The 21,791-nt window shown below is 42.9% G+C and overlaps 1 protein-coding gene across 1 annotated transcript in view; it reads left to right on the top strand.

The window, feature by feature from the left end:
* The window catches only part of CENPK (centromere protein K), a 431,743-nt gene that overhangs the window by 177,841 nt on the left and 232,111 nt on the right, over positions 1 to 21,791 (top strand). The window contains exon 9 of the mRNA XM_086960693.1: positions 17,106 to 17,241. Coding sequence (XP_086816819.1) covers positions 17,106 to 17,241 — 136 coding nt within the window. The remainder of the gene's footprint in view (positions 1 to 17,105; positions 17,242 to 21,791) is intronic.

Genomic DNA, 21,791 nt, shown 5'->3' with positions numbered 1-21,791 from the left:
GTTCAACTGCTGATTACGGTGCGGGTCGTTTGGCGCTGGACTGACTTCATGTAGTGAACAACGATACATTTATATTGATCAAGTAAAACCAATACGAAATAGATCATTACAGTTAAGCGGCTCAAAGATGCAACATGAAAGCAAGACTACAAATCATAGTATCCAAAATACTATTGGGTAAAATGATCATAACCCTGGTTGAATGTAACATTATGTTTTGGGGCTCGAGCCATGTTCATTGACAGTCATTAAAAGCTTTAAGTGGAATTCCGAAAGAAAAATGCCCCAAAAACAAGTGTATCTTTCAAGAATCTCGATATACAACTGAGCCCAAGGCACTTCAGCCAGGAAAGCAGCACGCACGACAGGGACAATATAACCAAAACAAAAGCATGCCAGTTGATAAGAGCTCTATTTACATTCTCCCGGTGTCGAGTGACATTTACATAGAGGTCGCAGAAATCACGGGTGTGGCGCAAAGGTCAGTCCTACTACGAAGGAAAGAGTTGGGGGCATGCTCAGTCAGGATCGTTGACTTAAAACACAGCTGAACGACAAGAATATTAAAGGACGCAGGTGGTGTCACTTCCTCCAGAGGACAAATGGATAGTTATTAGAATCAAATAGTTAATAATAAAAAATACGAAATGACATGTCATGTTTCGTTTGTGACAGACGATAGTTTGGTTGCTTTGCGACTGCAAAAATAAAAACATCCAGAATATGTCTGAAAGTATGCACTCTCCATAAACCCTCCCCTTTCAACTGCATAACGGTATCCAGAAAACAAACAGACCCCTGCGGCTGCCCTGTTATATCAAATGTTGTCAGATTATCGCCTTCTCAAAACAAAAAGTACACAGTACCCATATATGGCTTGCTTTAAATGCACGTATCGCAAAGTAGAAGGCATGGCTCGCGTTCAGCTGAATAACCCCAACTTTCAGAAGTTGCAGTCTGAGACAAGCATCCTGTTCTTAGATGCAGACATAATAAATAAATGACACGCCTGTGCATACAAGGGGACTAAAAATGGCGGATAAGCCTCATTGCGTAGCAGCATTGTGGGATCTGAGAATGTGCTGGCAGAAGTCCCGGGCAAAAAAAAAAAAGTGATGTAATAGGAAGCCTGGCGGGAAACACGCCAAACAGAAAGTCGATCTGCGGAAGTGGGCACTCGCTGAGCAGACCAGGGTCATCCACAAGCGTTCTGTGTAAATCGTCACCAACACGTACCTGATAATGCACGCCCCACGAAACAAGAGCGGCCGGGAAACTGAAAGTACGGCCGGCCAGCCATGAATAATTAGGGGCGGAGAAGCCGCAGAGCACACGCTGGGAGAAGCCCTTTGATGTGGTGGCGGCCGTGAAAAAATGCAATTAGGAGGGAGGGAGGGAGGCTGATGCGCTTGCTTGTTTGGTCACGTGATTGGAAAAGGCGAGACCTAAAAAGGAGATAATAATGTTATGTAATATGAAAAGTCCGAAAAAGGAGTAACAACATTCAGAACTCAAGGCTGAGAGAAGGAAAATCAAGGTGGTTTAACATTTTTAGATGAAGTACAACTGGGGGATTTATGACCAACCTCATCCAGAAAGAGGTCAAGGGTAACCATTATAAAACTTTATTAGCAGAAGGAATATACATGAATATACGTTCATATCCCGCATTCATTTCCCCGCAGGGACTCACAACGTGGTCTTCACAACGTCCGCGTTGTGATTCCGCATACCATTACTCCGCAAGACGGAATAACGACTTGCGGAGGAGGGGTGCGGGGGGGGTTGCTGTAAGTTGGAATAGTATAAGTTACTATTCAAACTCCAGTCAGTGCGGACACTAGGGAAGGTGTTGGATTTTAAATCCCCCCCCCCTGACTCCCCCCCCCCCCCTCCGCAAGTCATTGTTCTGACTTGCGGGGTAATGGTATGCGGAATCACAATGCAGTTGTTGTAACAACGGCGTTGTGATTCCCTGCGGGGAAAATGAATCGTGGTAAACGCAGTTTACCAAACACATAGAGGAGAAGGCAGTATCTAATCTATGTAATGACAAACATTATTCCACCAGGCTACATACGAGATATTTGAAGCACATTTCCAATTAATAGCAATCTGTTAAAAGGCAAGAGCTAACATAAGATCTAATAAGCGTAAATTACTGTGTGGTAAGTGGATATATTCTAAGAGACTACCCAAAAAGAGAGTCAAGGGGTGTAAAGGACCATTTAGATGGGTTAATTGATACCAGTCCTTCTCCCAGAAGGATGTTAAAGGGGGACAATATAACAACATATGCATAAGGTCACCAGATTGGAGATTTGGGAGAGGAGTTCATGGAGAATCTTGCTAGCACCGACGGGGTAAAGTAAAGTCTATGATAGATAAAAACAAAGTTTGGGAACTGGAGGCAGTTCTTGAGGTTTTCAAGAGTTTGTCCCAAATTGTTTTCCAAAATGGGGGATTCCAGGTACATGCCAAATCCAGTTCTCACTGCAATTCTATCTTAAATTTGGATCTGGCATAAGATAAAGAGCGGAGAAGTTTATAAATAGGCGAAGCATTAGGAACAGAGATGAGAACTGAACGAAGGAAGGAATGATAAGAGGGGGAAGGTAGAGTGTCAGGTACAGAATAAAGAACATAGAGAAGAATGTTCATAAGAAGAAGAAATGTAGGTAAAAAGGAGCAAGGACATTTGAATAAGAGTTGGAATTGTGAAAAGGGTAGAGGATCATTATTAGGGAATAGTTCCTTAACCCAAATGATACCTCTTTGTCTCCATGTTTTCCCAAAAATTGGTTTGTTGTTACGAGAGGAAACAGGCGCACAGGTATCATCCATTACGAACATTGCTAATGCGACCAATGCTGACGTCGATGCTTCACATCTATGCCCGGTTAATCTTCTAAACGAGGTAATCCAACTGTCACCTACAATGATAGACAACTTTTTTACAGATTTAGAAGATTTGATGTTTTCTCCAAGCACTAACACTGACTTTTGAGCACACAGTGTTCTGAGAGACTTTGAATCTGATCTACATTTTTTCAAAACAAAGTTCTAACTTTGGGACTCTTTTTCCTTTTTTTTTTCTTTTTCCTGTGATAATTTTTTTTTTCAAAATTTGTATTTTTCATTTTTGGCTCGAGTAATCTGCTTAAAGTAGAACTATTCATCTATTCATAGAGAACAAGAATCCTTTGAAAAACTTCCAGAGACAATATTTGACCTTGTCCAAATACACAAACAGTTTTATGTAATTTGACATGAAATGGTTACGGCCCTTTTTTTCATGTGTATTTACAAGCCTGAGACCTGAGCAACATGGCTGATGACCGGTGGAGCTGCTTGACAGCTAATGAGGGGATTGGCCCTGGTTTCCCCTTGACCGTCACCTACCCAGCCGGACATTGTGCATTGTTCCTCCTCGTCTCCCCGCTATTACTCCTTCCTCCCCTCCCTCCTACGAATCCCTGAAACATTGTTTATGTGTACTGTACCTTACTACGCTCTTGTATCTGATGTAACTTGTAACACAACAATCCTAAATGTAAAGCGCTCTGATAACCTCTTGGGTCTTGTTCACGCTATATAAAACTTCATAAGAAAAATAATAAATAAGGATAAGTGTGTTGTACCAGAGAGGAGAATGATGAAATGAATTAGGAGTTGCAGGCTGCAAGTGGTAAATTGGTTTTAGAATATTACAAGTATGTTTACAAAGGGAAGAGGAGATTTTGGAGGTGTTAGCTGAGAAGGCTATACCTTCATGAGGGATAAAAGGAGAAAGAAAAGAACATTCAGCGTCCAACCATAAGGGGGTAAACGAGGATCACGTCAAAGAAAGCCATCTAGAGGCTTGTCAGAGACAGAAGCGAAAGTCGGTAAAATTAACTCCACCATCTTATTTGAGAATCTAGGGAAATTCTGGCTTTTTTGTTATTCCAAAGGAAACTAGAACGTTTAGTATCCAATTTCTAGAAGAACAAAGCAAGGATATTAACTGGGATCCTTGAAAATGTAGAGAAAATTATGGGTGAAATCATCCTTTTGATAGTGTCCAAACAACCCCACCAGGAGAGGAATAGGGGATTCCAGGAAGAGAAGAGCTTGTCAACTTTATCTAGACATATATTAATATTAGCTGAAACCGAACCAAAAATGGAGGAGGTAAACCAGATGCCTAAATATTAAATTTTTTAAGTATTCCAATAAAACCCTGTGGCATCGAAAGAATGACTAAAAGTAAGCTTATTGAGGGGCATAACTTCGGTTTTGTCAGAATTAATTCTATAACCCGCCACCGAGGAAAATTAAGCAAGTTCCAGAGGAAGAGATGGAACGGACTGAGATTCAGTGGTGTAGAGATATTGGTAATACTTAACAAATTCTGCCAGAATTTCAGAGTCTTTAAAAACAGAAAGACCTTCATTGTTCTTGACAGAATCTAAAATATGGGACTGTTTACGGATTTTCAGATAATTAGCTAGAAGCTTACCCATTTTTTTGCGGTCACTGTAATAGCGGGCACTACTTCAAAGTAGAATTGAAGAGGCATTATCTGTGGAAATTTGGTTAAACTTTAATTTTGCATGAACAAGAACTTTTAATTTAGCTGAAGAAGAAGAATAATATTGATGTTCCAATTGTTTGATATCAAGTGAATGGTTTGATGTTGCTTCTCTCCGAGAAACAAAGTCAATGATATGACCTCAAGCGGAAGCTTTGAAGGTGTCCCAAAGTAATTGTGGAGAAATAGTATGATCTGCGTGAACCTCAACCAATTCCTCAGAGAAAGTCAAAAAGGAAGATGTAAAGTCAGGATTGAACAAAAGAGAATTATTCAATCTCCATCTATTGGATTTGGAATCCACAGGTTGAAGATCGTAGTCAGTAATGACAGGGGCATGGTCAGAGATTACAATTGGTGCGATAGAAGAAGCGACAAGATTTTGGGAGAGTAATTTAGAAACACAGATATGGTCCAGTCTAGAAAGAGAACCATGTGGAGGGGAAAAGAAAGACAATTCTCTATTAGAGGAATTGCAGATTCTCCATGAGTCCACCAGAATACATTGGAATATAAAGGAAAGGAATTGTTTATGCATTTTGTGGGGAATAAATTTAACTGGAGATTGACGATCAATAAAGAGGTCCATTACTTGATTACAATCACCACCCAAGATAAAATAAATCATCAGCATATTGAGTAAATTTTCTGGAAAGTTTGGGCCAAAAGAAATTGTCAGCTTGGGTAGGACCATAAATATTACAAATAGTTAAGGGAACATCGTTAATAATTTTACAAAAAGCCATCTGCCTTCAGGATCGACGTCTTGAGAAACAGTTACCAACTTTAATTTCTTATGGCAAAGAATAATAATAACATTTTTCTTATTTCAAGAATGAGAAACAAAAACAGAACCCACCCAATCTTGTTTAAACTTCAAGGCCTCTGGTTCAGAAAGGCGAGTTTCTTGAAGAAGAATGAGGTCTGGGGAATTTTTACCTAAATGAGATAAAAATTCTTTGCCACTTTATAGGATCAATTACTCCTTTAACGTTCCAAGAAATAACTCTGAATAAAACAACGGGTGCAAATATATAAACAGTAACGGTCTTGGAAGACAAAAACGTACATCAAACATGAAAATATCAAGAGAGATATCAGGAAGAAAAGGGGGAAAAACAAGGGTAGAGGGAAGAAACCGGGAGAAAATAGAGAGGATCCGAGCAAGAGAGACAGTACATGTCAACAATGACGACTGCAAACACATAATGGGAAAACCAAAATGCGGCTGACCAAGGCTCAACACCTCAGTTTCTTAAGTGAACAACTTAATATAATGTCGGTACAATCACATCCGGAGTGTGCCGCACTTCTACTCCACTGGAAACCATATAAGAAGATTTATAAGCAGAAGGACGGCGCACCAGGATGAAGTCCGATAATTCCAAGTATATTCCAAAATATATTCTTTATTTTAATGTTTGAGTTTAAAATTTGGACATCAGCCGACGCGTTTCGTTCTGAATGGAACTTCGTCAGGGCAGAAATCTCTATGTCTTGGTTCACTCAATCAGTGTCCGACAATCAATGGATTCCAAAAAGGTTTATTTTATTTTATATCATATTCCTCGAAGACCCGGATTCAAAAATCAAATGTTAGTTTCAATGTCCCACTGATTTCCAAAGAGAGCAATTAGTTTGGAGAATAAAAACCAGGTCCTTCATATTCACCTTCACCAATCTAATCAAAATTTAAGAAAATCCGAAGGCCAAGATAGTGGCCAAAAGGCCTCGTCAAGGTCGACGCTCATGCTAGTCGTCCCGTGTTCGGACTGTCAAAAGAATGACTGCAAACAAATACCTGATGAAGATGAACAAATGGGGAAGAGTCAAAGACAGCAACGGGCAAGACGGCACAGCAAGAGAGCAGAGTCGACAGACAAATGGAACATAACAAGGTAAATGACTAGGATATAGAATATTGAGAAACCTGAAAAGAAAAAGGTTAGTCAATCAGCGCGAAGAACACTAAGGTCTTAAAGATACAAAGAGTAAGCCTGTTAATACATAAGAAAAACAACATCCAAAAACGAGGATACTGTGCAGGAGGAGGACCTTTCGACACAAAGTTAATCATTTTGACGAAGAGGCTGAGGTCTCCATAGAGCTGGGAGAATGTAAATGGAGAAACTGTTGTAGCTCTGCAGAAGCAGTGAAGGAGGAGGTTTTATTCTGGAATGTTACTTTAAAGAAGCAAGCATGAAATAAACCAAAGCGGACTTCCAAGAAACGTAGTTGTGGACGAAGATCTAGGAACTCTTTCCGCCTGGCACCTGCAGCTCTTGAAACATCCTGTGAAATAAAGATTTTGCAACCTTGCCATAGAAGTTGCTATTTAACCTTCGCTGCATTGAGAACTTTCAATAGATAAGTAAACTCCAGGAAAAACATGATAACTCTGGGTTGGATGACGAGGAGCATGAGATAGGGTGAGGACCCAGACGATGCGCTCTCTAGATATTAAAGTGTGTTGAGGGAGGCAAGTTCACCAGGTGAGGCAAAAAAGAAGTGAAAAAGGATACTGGGTCTGCTCCCTCCAATCCCTCTTGAAGACCATAAAGGCGCAGGTTATTTTTTCTATTTCTATTTTCCAAGTCTTCAGAATAAGCCTTTAATACCGTCACCTCCTTCTCCAGTAGTGCAATTTTCAGAGATTCATCATGCACTTCACTGACACGTTGTTCTAAAACCGAGACTCTATTTCCATTTGAGACCAGTTATTGTCCAAATTCTGGATGTACCAGAATTTGGCACTCCACAAAAGGACGGAGTGCTCCAATTTCTTCGAGAACCAGGTCAATAGAAATAAGAGAGGGGGGTCCTACTTAACTCTTGTGAATAGGTGAGGACACTATTGAAGATCTTTTTGGTGATGAAGAGGATGAGGATGACATGTCGTGTGTAGATGGAGTACTCCTCAAAGGACAGTTGGCCGATTTTAAGAACAAAGATGAGTAAGATGTGAAGATGAGGTAGCATGCAGAGGTGATGCCTTAAGTTTCTTCAGTCTGCCCATAAAGTGTGTAGGGAGGTTCAGCCCAAAAATAGAAGGAAAAATGGTTGGAAACAACAGACCACAGCCCCCAATGTCAGAAAAGGTACAGCGTCGCAGAAGAATTAAGAATGGAAGAAAAAACATTACCTCAGCATGGTGAGTCTCATGTAGGTTATGTAGAGCACAGCAGAAAAGCCAAGGGAGTGCACAGCATCACAAAAGGTCCTTAAAGGTAGCAGAGTGAAATGGCAAAAGCTCCTGTGTCAATACATCAGAAGAAAGGCAGAAGCAAAAAAATCTCCTCAGCTGGAAGCAAGATGCACTAAAATGGCCGCTGTTTTTAAGCAAAAATAGAAAGGACCTGAAAAAAGGTTACAAAAACCACCAAACTGCCATTGAAGCAGCAATGTAGGCTCACTCTGCCTTCCGATATTCAAAATACCAGTTTTCGCAGTAAAATTGCACCAAAAAAATGGGCTTCAAATAGCTCTGGTCATCTGCGGACGTGAGGAGCTCCCGGGCTAGGTGGCCATTTTGTCCAGTGATTCAGAAAAGGGGGTGGTGATGAACAGAGTGTCTGAATTAAGCAGACCACTCTTACCCAGTCCAAAGATCAGGGCTTGATCCATCACCGTTTTTTGCTCACTGCACCATCCCAGCTCAGAACTTGGCTATATGCAAATTAGTCTGACCCTGGCGCGCACTTTCCCCAAGTATCTGTATTTCTGATGGATACTTATAGCAGCAGATTGTTCATCTTTTGAATTTCCACAGGCACCAGACTTGATCCAGAAAACTCAAAAGCAGTGCTTTACGTCCTTTGTTGACACTGCACAACTCCACATCAACACCATCTTGCTCTAGAAATGTTGAATGGAGCCAAATATAAATGCCATCAATGCCTAATGACGTCATTCCCTTTTTTCTGCACTTACGGAGCTCCACTCTTACTTTCCTTCAGTCTGTGAAGAGATTTTCTTTCAAAAATGTTCTAGTGTGGAAAGGATATCACCCCTAAAATGAAAGGATGCAAGCTTTGTAGGGACAGTGACAAACAGATGTCTGTGACTGATACCCACGATGTATGCCTCTGGTGCTTGGGTTCGTCACATGGCTCCCAGGCCTGTGATGACTGCGCCGAGATAAACAACAAAGCCAACCAAGAACGTGAGGCAAACTCCATGTGGCAAAACATTGGACGGCCCCATGGTCGAAGGTGAGGACCCATTCCTGAAGTTTTTCCCGAAGCAGAACCTCCGTTTTGTCAAAGTAAAAATATAAGACCTCCTTGCCACCACACTCGTTCACCATGCTTCCAGGTGTCGCTCCTTTTCCACCAAGGAGCCAATGTCATTCCCTGGTAGCGATGCACCCTCAGTTCCCGGGTCCACTGGCGATGCCTTAGCAGGCTCAGACTTGTCAAGAAGCCATGCTGCACATCTTTGGTTTACTTCTAAATCCCTCTGGTGTGCCTTCAGACCCCAGCGATCCGCAGGGACTTCTACTCAGGTTAGTTTAGGCGGGTTCACCCTTGGCATGTCTGGGTCCCTTGAACCTGCCCATGTCTGGACCGGTACCGAAATATGCAATGGTCCCTTGAACTGCAACCCATCATGATGTTCAACTACAAGCTGGCATTGTCTCAACTGACCTGATCTTGGTGTGCCGAACCCACTACTGAATCTGTCTCACTGGTACATGCTGCACACAGGCATTAAACCAAGTTTTGGTTCAGACTCTGAGCAAGACAGCCAGATGCAGACAAGAGTGGTGGGGATGGGGAAGAGTTTGCCCCATCTTATGATGAAGATAACTAATACATGGAACTACAGGAATCCAGTGGAACCCATACTGGATTGGTTTCTCCGTGGCCAGTGACAGAAGAACACACTTAATTTTCTCCAATGAGAAGGAGGACTGCTGAGATTCTTGACCTCCACCTCACCACTATGGAGGAGACACATGTATTGAAAAAGCACTGACTGGCCCTCTTTTACCCTTCAATAAAGCCTTCACTGACACCCTGCTAGGCACTTAGGCTAAACCATGGTCCAGCCCCCGGTTAACTGACATGTCGCTCACTGCCGTAGCCCTGCCCCAGGATAACAGGACTTCTTAACCCAGCAACCATCCCCTTAAAGTCCAGTAGTATAGGCGTCCACCAGTATTGTGAACCCTAACGTTTTTGCAACACTTCCCCTGACAGGGAGTCAGAATGACCACAAGGTTGTATGTTCCACTCAGCCTGCGAACTGCTCAACTGGTTTAACACTCAGCGCATTAAGGCATGAGCTTGGTGTTAAACTAGTTGAACAGTTTGCAGCGTTACTTTCCATCCAATATTGGTTAAGAATCTGGACAACCAGAGCTAAAACCTCTCCTGGATAGTATGCGAGAGGTGTGGGTGAAAGTTAAACAAGTGAAATGACCTTAGTTTAGGTATGTGGCTAACATTTTGCAAACCATAGAATTCACTGACTGCTGGCTTGAGCCAGAGTACATGATGAAGGATTGCAGAAAGACAGTAAAGGAAGTTTCTTGCAATATATGTTTGTTAATGTGTCAGGACAGACGACAGAACAGCTCCGGACATTAAAGCCCAATTCCATCTTTGAACCATACCTGGACAAACTGTAGCCCCCATTTAAAAGATCATTGTATATCGTTTTCAGGCTTGGTACTCTGCCTGTGAAGCAATACACTAGCTCATGGAAAATAGTGTGGAAGCAATCAATCTGTTTGTAGATGTGACTGGGGGGAGCAGAGGCTCTAATGCACTTTATGCTCCTATATACTCTTACCTTAAAAGCTCGAAGAGAATATCTCCATCCACTTTTTATTGCATATGCAACCAGAAATTGTAAGGATGCTTTCATATTGTGTATACACACTGATTGAGATCAGATTATCAATCAAGTCGCTTCATACCTATATGCTGCCTGGAGAATAGCTCGAAAATTGCACGAATGCTATTGTTTAAGGATTTGTTTTCCTATTTGTAATTGTATTTACACATTTTGTTGGTTGGCCTACAATTGCCTATAACTGCTGTGATATGCTGAAGAGATATTCAGTTGGTGCGACATTGTTTGAATGAGTTTTAGACATTTCTGTGATTATATGACTAGATGGCTTTCTGACTAGGTGGAATCATCTAACTTGTTATAGGTATTAACATTTTAGAGCAACCTGATGATTATGCACAAGCACTTTTTTGTGCTGTTAGGGCATCTCGGGGATCTACTTTGATAGTAAGCCAGCTTGTTGGTTGGTTCTAAAATCATATAATGTTCTTCTGTCTAGTGGTATCAATGTGTTCCTGCAAAAGCCAATGTCCCAGATTTGGTCATTGGCTAGGCACTAGCTCTTTTATAAGAATATTGCCTTTTTGGAAAGCTTTTCATTCTCTATTTAACCTAAACTGGTGGTTTGTAATTACTTATGCGGCTCTACAATTTCTGTCACTTTTGGTCAGTCCCAATTAATGCATTTTTAAAATATTAGCATTTTTAGTCGGCTGTTTGTGAAATATCAGTATGTTTTATTGTATATGTTATGTTTTAATTATTGTAGTGCGTTACAGAATATTATATGTATATATATTTTGATATGTATTTTGTATGGCCTGTCTAAGACAGGCTTACACAATAAATAAATAAATACTCAGCCATTCTTGCCTTGCTATTAGTTAACTCAACCTGTTTACTAGGTTGTTACACATGCTCTATGGGACATGGCGTTGAGACCTCGTGTACAGTCCCAGAAGATTTAACTTAAAAGCTTTGAAATTAGTTGGGATGCATCCATATTTGTCATTGACTCAGTCCTGATCCCCACCGATTGTCTATGTAGGGCTATTGAAACCAGTTTGGTGCTTCAAACCCATGGCTGGATGAGGGTCACTGGCTTCTCCAAAGACGTCCAGGTATCCTTGACAGTCATACCTTTTGATAGCTCCCCCTATTTAGTGAGAAGGTGGATTAGGCCCTAGAGCGTTTTAAGGAGAGTCAAGACATGGCATGCTCTTTCGGCCTTTTAGCTCCCCAACAATTTAACTATGGCGTAATTTGATGAATCATCACCCAATTTTCAAGAAAGTTTCTAAGTGATCCCTCAAGAGGGGGCTGAGAAGAAGGGGGGTCCCAAAACGCATTTTCCCCATGTTAATTTCCATAGGAACTTTAGACACGTCTACAGCCCAAACTGTCGAAGGGAATTCCACCGAATTTGGCAGGAAGGTAGATGTTGTTCCAGGGAAGTGCCTTTTTGTGTAAATCCTTTCAGTAGTTGCGGAGTCATTTAAAGAAGTATCCAGTTGTATATATAAGGACGCGGAGGATCCGCAACCCCTTCTGATCTCATGTTGATCTGATTGACTGTCAGCACTTCACTTCAGGATGTTTTGGCAATAATCCAGAAAAAAAACATTATAAAAAAGAAAAGGGGGCCTCTAGGGGGAGTCCCAGAGGGACCCTGCAGGGACCGCGCAGGGCAAAAAAAAGCATTTTCTTTTCATTAAATTTGGGCAAGATCAGTACATCCTGTGGCAGAAAAAAAGTGTGGGCTCCCGCGCTGTGTTAATAATCACCACAGAGGAGAGGAGGAAAGGGGTAGAAATTTGGACAATAGAGGGCAGGAGGGAAGTGGACATGGGCACCAAACTGACCTTATATGGCAGACACCAGGGGCCGAAGGAGCACAATACACCGCACAGGGCAAGCGGCGGGAGGGCAGTGCAACACAGCAGACCATGGAAAGCACTAGGGAGGGGACAGGGCCATGCACATGACCAAAAGAGAGCAGGGGAAAAAGAGGCAAGTGCAACAAGCTGACCATACTAGCCATACAGGAGGGGCAGTTGCAGCACAACAGACCATGAAGGGCAGGAGGAAGGGGAAGTGGCAGCTCACCAAAGGATCATGGAAGGTAGGAGGGAGGGGATAGGGGTCTGCAATGGAAAACAGAGGGTGGGGAGTAAGGGGGTAGGTGCAGCGAGCTGACCATGCAGTGCCCAGGTCGCATGCACACTGTCACTGGAGCTAAGCTGCACCCAGCTGATGATCCCATAACTAGGCAAAACCAGTTGTAGGTTGCTTGTGATCCGGTTCAGGGACGACCTGGCTTGGCAGTTCGAACTGTTCCTATTGGTGCAGTGTCAAGTCTGATTTGCAAATAGCTGGGTCCACTTGAGGTGGCATGGTGTGCTAAATAACGATGGATTGGGATGCCCGAAAGATTGCCAGTGGCTGAGATTAATCCATCATTCCATCCATCACTATTTTTTATACGTATTGGGCAGGCGGGGTGGGAACTGGAAGCACAACACACCATGGAGGGCAAAAGGGAGACTATAATGACATACACCGAGACAACGGAGGGAAGGTGGGAGTGGGACGTGGCAGCAAGCTGACCACACTGGGCAGGTTGAAAGGGCAGTGGCAGCACAAAAGACATGGCAAGCGGGAGAGTGAGTAGCAGCACAGCAGCCACGGTGGGCAAGAAATAGGGGGGAGGGGTAACAATAAGGAGTATGGACAGCAGAAGAGAGGGATAAGGGCTGGACACAGTCAAGAAAGGGCAGTGGAAGGGGGCAGAGGCTTCACAACAGCCCAACCACGCAGGGTGGTCAGGAACAGCAGTTGCATCACAACAGAGCAGGGAGGTCAGAAAGGAGTGGCAGCAAAATAGACCATGGAGGACACGAGGAAGGAATTAAGGGCATGGAATTTGGACAAGGGAAGGCAGGGTGGAGAGGGCATGGACAGTCGCAGCCATCTGACATTGCTGGGTATACAGGAAGGGCTGTGGCAATGGAACATGGTGGGAAAAAGTGAGGGACCAGGGGCATGCACACACACATCGGAGTTCCGGGGGAAGAAGGATAGGGGCAGGAAGCTAACCTCAGATGCTAAGCAGGAGGGCAATGATAGGGGCATAGATTTGGGCAGCGGAATGCAGGAGGAGCAGGCAGGGATATCAGGCTATCTGGAGGGCAGTGTCAGCACATCGGACCATGCTGGTGCATGGACTCTGAGGAGGTGGGTAGGGACAGCAAGATAACTTCCCAGGGCAGGCAGGAAGGGCAGTGGCAGAACAACGGTCACACAGGGCTGGACAAGGGTATGGACTTGGACAATGCATGGTAAGGAGGAGGGGGGCAGGGGCAGCAAGCTTGGACAGGAGTAGTACAACGGTCAATGCAAGAGCTGGCCTGCATCCAGCCACCCTCTCCCTGACTTACCCCTACCCCTCAAACAGCCCCTCTCCCTTCACCGTGCATTACAATGGACAACTTACTTTACTTTTTTTTTTTAAACCTAGAAATTCACTGAAAAACCCAAAGGTTAAAGTGAAGTTATAGTTAGGAATAGTAAGAATATCTAACTTTACTTTTTCAAAAACTTAGAAATTCACTGAAACAAAACAAAGGTTAAAGCGGTGTTATAGCAACATTCAAGAGGGAAGTGAAGATCTTCTTAATGAACAAATTCCTCTCTTAAACAAGACTTTCCTCTGTACCACTCTGGGTCCTTTAGGTAGAACCTAATGGAAATACAAATCGGGACCATTCGGAGAGGATAAGGGGTACACCTCTGTACATTAAACAGATCCTAAATGTGTTTCTGTTGAAACAGCTAAGAAAGACATACTTCGGAATCTAACTTATTTTAACAATAATATACATCTTGCTGTCTAATTGTAACACATGTAACTGTGAAGCGCTCTGATACCCTTGGGTCATGTTTGCGCTATACAAAACTCTATAAATAAATAAATTAAATAAAAATAGGTGAAAATGTAATGTAAAACATACCATTTTAAAATAATAAAACCACTGAAATTCACCAATTATAGTTCTCTCAAGTAATTAGAGCTCTTACCCTAAAGTAACTATCACTTGCGCCCTCACCATGCACTGCTTTTACCCTTACATATTACATCACTCATGACATATTCATGGACTACATTTATAACATCCCTAATCACATCTGAAATGCCATCATCGTTAATAGGACAATTGTCCCTTTTAATTACTCATGAGTATGCAAAGGCACCAAATCAGCTACAAGCTCCATCTGTTAGATTCTACCCCTTCAACGTTAGAAGTATGCAGCAATGCTGGCTCCGGGTGGGTTGGACACAGGTCTGGCCGCAAACCAGGCCTTGTTGCCAACCCCCTGCAGTGCACAGCCAACAGCTGTGCACCGTGTGGGGTTGACTGCCTTTGGGGTTGATAGCTGTAGGGCTGGAACCCCCCCGCTGCTCACAGAAGAAGGGAGTTGGCTCTGAGTGTGGTAATTAAATATTACTTGACGTTAAAACAAAACCTAGAAATTCACTGAAAAAAACAAATGTTAAAGTAACGTTATATTATGGGTGTAGAAAACAATCTCAAATTGACACAAGAAAGGAGTTGGGAATGCACCACTTAAACTTTAATCAGACCAGATGTAGGCTCAAACCCCAGCTTCCTGCATCCAGCATTAAAAGGGAAGAAAAACTATTGGACTTTACTTTGGTTGCAGCAGAGGCCAGGAACGGGGCACTCACCCAAAAGAGAGATAGGCGCAAAGGCCGGTGATGAGTGCCCCGTGTTTGGAATTAGTGGGTCGACAATTTGCAGGCTCTTTAATTCTAGACCTAAAAACACTGTCCCTGGACCTAAATGCGGTGCTGCGGGCATCTGTCATGCTTTGCCACGCCCTACCTCCTTTTGCACCACAGGTTGCACTGCGAAAAATCCCTTCTCCCCCCAGCTCCACACCAGGACTCCCTCCTCAGGGCCTGGACAACCCAGCTGCACCCTACTCCATAGCATGGCCCTGCTGCAAAATACAACTTTGCTAGCAGTGGTAAGTGGCAGGAATAGCAGGGCTTGTTATAGGCCTGTAATCAGAAATATCTGTAGATAACAACTTGGTATTCACTATTTCTGAATCATTGTCTCTTAATGGATGATTGTGGTGTATTTGCTGTAAATGGGGATACAATACGTTCAAGAAATGGTTGTGGTAGTTCCTTACTACTATAAATTAAACACATAAAGACAGACAATTCACCACAAAGGATTTTGATCCGATTCAAAGAGTAAGGACATTTCATTTCCAAGAATAACACATTCATTAAATGCAATTGTAAATCAAAACATTAATGTTTTGACACGTATCAGCTTGAACACATTCGTAGTGCATGTGATAATTACAGTGCTCTCAGTGTGACAAGAAGAAAAAAGAGGGTATTGGGTAATGGGGGTGAATTGGTAAGTGAGGGACAGGGTAAAGGTATAGTGACATGGCACAATTACTATTATAAACAATAAGACCTTTCCACTGTGTGGTTTTCTAATATGCTCCTCTGGTGTAATTTTGTGTTCTTTTATGTATGCATATAATCATGTTTCAGCCAATCAGCTCTGTATAAGAAGGCTTTATTCAGGACCAGTGCCGCTAGGGCCGGAGTCAACCCTAAACTGGTGAAGTGTATGCACACACACGCCTGAAAGTGTACGTAAGTGGGGGTGGATTTGTAACTTGCGATTTGCACCTGAAACTATATATTATAGTTATGAACGTTTATGTAACATGGATCCCGCTCTGGGCCGCAGCAGGTAACCAAGCAGACAGAAGACTTTGACGAAAGTGTGACATTCGCCACCACCTCCTGCTGGGATCCATCTTACATAAACCTTTGTAACTATAATATATTGTTTCAGGTGCAAATGTAAGTTACGAATCCACCCTCACTTCCACACACCTTAGGGGGTGTGCGTACACTTCACCTGTTTAGGATAGCCTCCGGCCCTAGCAGTACTAGTCCAGAAGAAAGCCTTCTTATAAGGATTGATTGGCTGAAACATGTAGACCACTTTCAGATGTGTGAGATCATTTTTCTCTTTCTCATCCACCAGTGTTTTTAGTTCCACCCCAGGAACTCATTATTAAAAATGATCCTGATCTGACAGAGCATCCTGGATGTAGTTTTAAGGTTCATATTCACTAACTTCACCTACTCAACAAAGAAAATCATGCTTCACTGTAATCAGGCGTCACAGCACTCATAGGAGGGAACCTGATGATGAAGCATGCCACCAACTAGGTTGGTGGGTGAGGGTTCTTCAAAAAGCCTAATGGGTTTTTCTTATTTGAGACTACTTGATGCTAACGGGATGCTGGTCAATAGATAGGTCATTGAGCTCGCTCTTTTTGTTTGTTTCATTATTTTAGATATAAACAGAAGTAAGACAAGACTACAAGCAGATAAGACTAATGCAAGTTCAAGTTGCATCACTGTTTGATGGACTTGTTGCTGTCTGATTGGTGCTTGGTTTTAGTGGGATTCTGGTATTCCTCTGGTTGATTCGTGGAAGTTCAAGTATGTTTTATTTAAGATGACAGCTGCTGGAAATAAAGTAGAAAAAGAAAGTCATAATTTGAGTTCTATATCCTTAGTAGCATTGTCCATTTCAGATTTAAAAGCAACTGATTTTTATTCTACATTACTCTTTTTGAGCGTATAACGTTTTATGCTTCATTTTAGAGTCTGTCGAGAGATTGAGCAGAAAATTGCAAAAATCCGTGTCTACGAGCAAGAAATACTGGAAGCTCTTGGTGAATTTCTAGAAGAACATTTCCCCCTCCCAGAGAAACATGAAGAAACGAGTAAGAAGAAAAAGGTATGTTTTACCTTGAAGCAGATAAGATGTGTCATTTTCCGATTCTGTGTGTGCTTATTTAACCCCTTAAGTGCTGCGTCGGGCGTTGGCCGGCGGCAGCACTACCTCCCCAGTGCTGCGCACGACCATTGGACGTCCATTCAGCACTAGTTCCAATGGACAGCGCAGCACTGGGGAGGGATGTTTACGAGCATCTATGAGGTTAAGAATGGAATGTTGGGTGTGAATATTAAACCCTAGTGGCCTTGGAGCAGGACATTGGGATTTGAGGGCTAGGAACAGATAATGACTTCTGGGTGACAAATGTTTTGCTCTGACCAGTAGGCAATTGATCTGGCCCAGTCGCAATAATCTAGGTGTTGTGGTCTAGAGGAGATTAAACAGGCGTCATCTTGTCTCAATACCTGTCTTGTGTAATTTGAAACAAGCTGTCTAAAGTATGCGGTTCGTAAACTAGGCTGATGTTGAGCTTCAGCAAAGTAATGAAAGTCACCCTTTTATTTATTTATAGTTTTCGCGTGGAGCATATTTTACAGATCATAATCAAGATCTCGAAAATGTAGACAGCACAATTAAGCAAAGAGAGTGTGAGGGAAGGGGATATCTCATGCATGGGAAGGAGATAAGTTTGTAAAATGCTAATGAAATAACGTGATCTAATAGAATTCTTCAAGATGCCCAAAGCAGAACTACTTTCCAGAAAGGGCCGTTAATTGCCCCATATCAGTTCTGACATTAGCTATGACCGTTTGATTTTGCTAAAAATATATATACAAAACATATGGACTAAAAGGGGATTTCAGCGAGCCCTCTTCGTCCGTTGGTCTGTTCTTGTGTCATTCACATTTTTTCTTCCACCCACTACTACAGCATGAGGCAAAGGGTCAGCCCTCTTCAGCCATTGGCCAACTTCACTGTGAGTGTTGCCATTCTGCTCTTTCGCAAGCATCACATCTAAATACAAAGTTGTTCCCTTCAGTGCCTGGGACTACTTTTTGTTTTTAGCTAATGTTTTTTTTATATTGGCTTGGGCCTAGCAGCTGCCCAACTATAGAGTTTTGCAAAGACCATGACGAAACAAAATAAGCTTTGACAAATCCAAAAAGGCTGCCCGCCAATGGCAGAAATTTGGGCTTTGCCAATGCTTATTTTTTTAAAGTTGTGATAAATACTCCGTCATCTTTTAGCATATTTATGTCTGCAAAAAATATCCATAGGCCTTGTTTTAGAAACTCCGGTGGCTTACATTTTGTGACGCAGGATCTTCTTGCATCCAGATGTTTTTGATATATTAATATAAAATTGTGTTTATTTATTATCGGGTATTGTCACTCGACACATCCACACTTAAACAATGCAAAGCTTGTTGGTTATTATTTACTTTTTATTCAGAAGCTATAATTGTCCATTCCTGCCTCTTGCGACAGAATGTATTTGTTTAGAATATGTATTATGTTCTACTAACCACCAATTTGGAAGCCTCACTGTGCACAAAAAGCGTATCCATGTTCGACCTAGGTAAGAGGCCAGAGTAGACAAGAGCATTTGAATTCAAGTTGATTTTAGGCTCACAAAATATGGTAAACCCTGAGCAAGGTAGTGAAACCAGGCGTTAGGGCGGACATGATGAACTAGAAAACAGGTTATGGATGCAGTCACAGGGAAGATGGTATTTTCTGAATGCCATGGTCAAGAGGTGAGTCTTTAAAGATTTTCTCAACTTGGCGTGGTCCTGTTGCAAACTGAGGTGGCTAGGTAATGAGTTCCAGAGGGAGGTACCTTAGTAGAGAATGGCCCTCCCTTTTGTATCTGGTTTAATGTTGTGTTGGTTGTTGGAAGACCTGAGACTACTAGTCGATTGGTAGGAAACAAAAAGACTGTAGATATAATTTGGAGCACAGTTATTTATTGCTTTGTGGGAAAGATAAAGTGTTTTGAAAGTTGTCCTTTTCTGCTGAAGGAGGTAACGGGGAGATTTGAGTGCGATGGGGTGTGATTGTTGCATTTGAGTTTGTACACCTGTTGAGAAGCATACTTTTGCACTTGTTGTAGTTTGTTAAGGAATTGATGCTGAGGCTTGTGTAGAGTCATTTACAATAGTCCAGCTGAGACATAACCAGTGCAAGGATCCGTGAAATTTACTGTGAGCAGTTTAGCCAAGGTAACATCCTCTTAAATTGATTAAGGTGGAAAATGCATTTTTGCACAGAATTTCTATGGAAATGTGTATGTGATGAGAATGTGAGATCACTATAGAAGATCCCTCTCCAGTTATTTGTTTTTTTTTACCGGGTTAGAGGGAGAGCCTAAGTCATCAGGCCAAGCAAAATGAATCAACGGGCCAGCCAAGCCAAAGAGCCCGATTTCAGTCTTCTGCCCATTAATACATAGATTAGGTCTGGGTTTTTACAGAACAGGTGTCAAACAGACTAATTGCTAACAATACATAGCATGGACTCTGAGTTTGTGCCATTCAGCCTTGGGTTTTATTTCAGAAACCTCTTTTAGCCATTATCTTTAGAATTTGTCAGTCATGTCTTGGCTCAGCCCATTGGAGTACTTCATCTCTCGTCTCATGCTCTCTGCTTTTTGGGTGGATTCTCCCACCTCCACTAGAGTGCTTGCATTGAAGTGTCTACCTTACAACCATAGCCCACTCTGGCCACTCCTGTTGGCTTCCTCCTGTGTGTCTCACGATAATCTGCTAACTTTGTTTGAATTAGCACATTAAACCGAGACCTAATACCTTTGCCTGTGCTTGTTTCACCTAAGGTTGCCAGTATTTCTCTGTTTATTTTTAACATGCCTCATTTTGGTATGCTCACTGATAGGCTACAAGTTAAAAGCAGTGTTGGTCCTGCATGACACCTTACAATGAATATTTCATGAAGTGCCAGCCCTCAGTCCAGGAGACCTAGATGAATGCCAATGTGTACATTGTCAGTGGTTATCCTGAAAATCTGTCAAAGATCTGGAACTATGTTGGACAGCCTTTTGTTTTAAAGCATCTTGCCTGAAAAGGGATTTGCCTGCAAAACATTCACTAAGAAATGTCTGCTTTGTGATCAAGAAAATTAGATAGTATCAGGGAAAAAGTAATCAAAAAAAGGCAATTTAATTGTGCTTTTTTCCTATTTTTTTTTTAACTTAACCAAGTTTCCTTCATGCAAGGCCTTGGCACACTGCACTTTTGATCCTAAAGTTGTTGGCTGTGATGGCAATTTGTATTTGTCTGGTTCCCGAAGCCCGACGACACATGGATCCTCCTCAGTGGGAGGTGCTGGTCAGGGTGAATCTGTTCTGCGACATTCTGAAGTGTGATTTTTTTTCAGCCCGATACTTATCAGCTCTCTAGCGTAGTGGAGAGTTCCTATGAATACTTTGAAAGGCGAGCAGTTTTGAACGCCTTGGCTTTAACTGACATTGTCGACAGACTCTGACAGGTCAACTAAGGCAGTCTTAGCATATCAATCTGTAGGAATTGAAGGCTGTGAAGCAGGCATTAAGCCCTTTCCTACCTCAAGCTGGGAGACGCCAAGCTCAGATTTGTACAGGCTGCATTACAACAATGGTAGGATTAAAAAACAAGCACTGGCGTTGCCAATAGGTCTCGCAGTAGGAAAGTTGGAGCTATAACAATTGCAAATAACAATGCCTTTTATTTTTGTTTTCATTTTAAAAACATAAAGGGCTTTGTCATTTACAAAACCAATAGCTCCAACTTTCCTAATGCGAGACCTATTGTGCACTGCACAGTGTGGGTGAAAGTGTCACTGCGTGGGTGTGAATGGCTTTAAGTGAGTGACGTTGCGTGGGTGAGTGGCATAGCGTGGGTGAGTGGCGTTGCGTGGGTGAGTGGCGTTGCGTGGGTGAGTGGCGTTGCGTGGGTGAGTGGCGTCGCGTGGGTGAGTGGCGTGGCGTTGCGTGGGCGAGTGGTGTTGCGTGGGCGAGTGGCGTTGCGTGGATAAGTGGCGTTGCGTGGGTGAGTTGCGTTGCATGTGTGAGTGGCGTTGCGTGGATGAGTGGCATTGCGTGGATGAGTGGGGTTGCGTGGGTGAGTTGCGTTGCATGTGTGAGTGGCGTTGCATGTGTGAGTGGTGTTGCGTGGATGAGTGGCGTTGCGTGGATGAGTGGGGTTGCATGTGTGAGTGGCGTTGCGTGTGTGAGTGGCGTTGCGTGGATGAGTGGCGTTGCGTGGATGAGTGGCGTTGCATGGATGAGTGGCGTTGCGTGTGTGAGTGGCGTTGCGTGGATGAGTGGCGTTGCGTGGATGAGTGGCGTTGCGTGGATGAGTGGCGTTGCGTGGGTGAGTTGCGTTGCATGTGTGAGTGGCGTTGCGTGGATGAGTGGCGTTGCGTGGATGAGTGGGGTTGCGTGGGTGAGTTGCGTTGCATGTGTGAGTGGCGTTGCGTGGATGAGTGGCGTTGCGTGGATGAGTGGCGTTGCGTGTGTGAGTGGCGTTGCGTGTGTGAGTGGCGTTGCGTGGGTGAGTGGCGTTGCGTGGGTGAGTGGCGTTGCGTGGGTGAGTGGCATTGCATGCGTCAGTGGCG

This window comes from Lissotriton vulgaris, chromosome 3_1 (genome assembly GCF_964263255.1).
Source record: "Lissotriton vulgaris chromosome 3_1, aLisVul1.2, whole genome shotgun sequence".
Classification (NCBI taxonomy): Eukaryota; Metazoa; Chordata; class Amphibia; order Caudata; family Salamandridae; genus Lissotriton; species Lissotriton vulgaris.
Note: the sequence above shows the minus strand (reverse complement) of the source record. Positions and strands in the feature narration are given on the sequence as shown.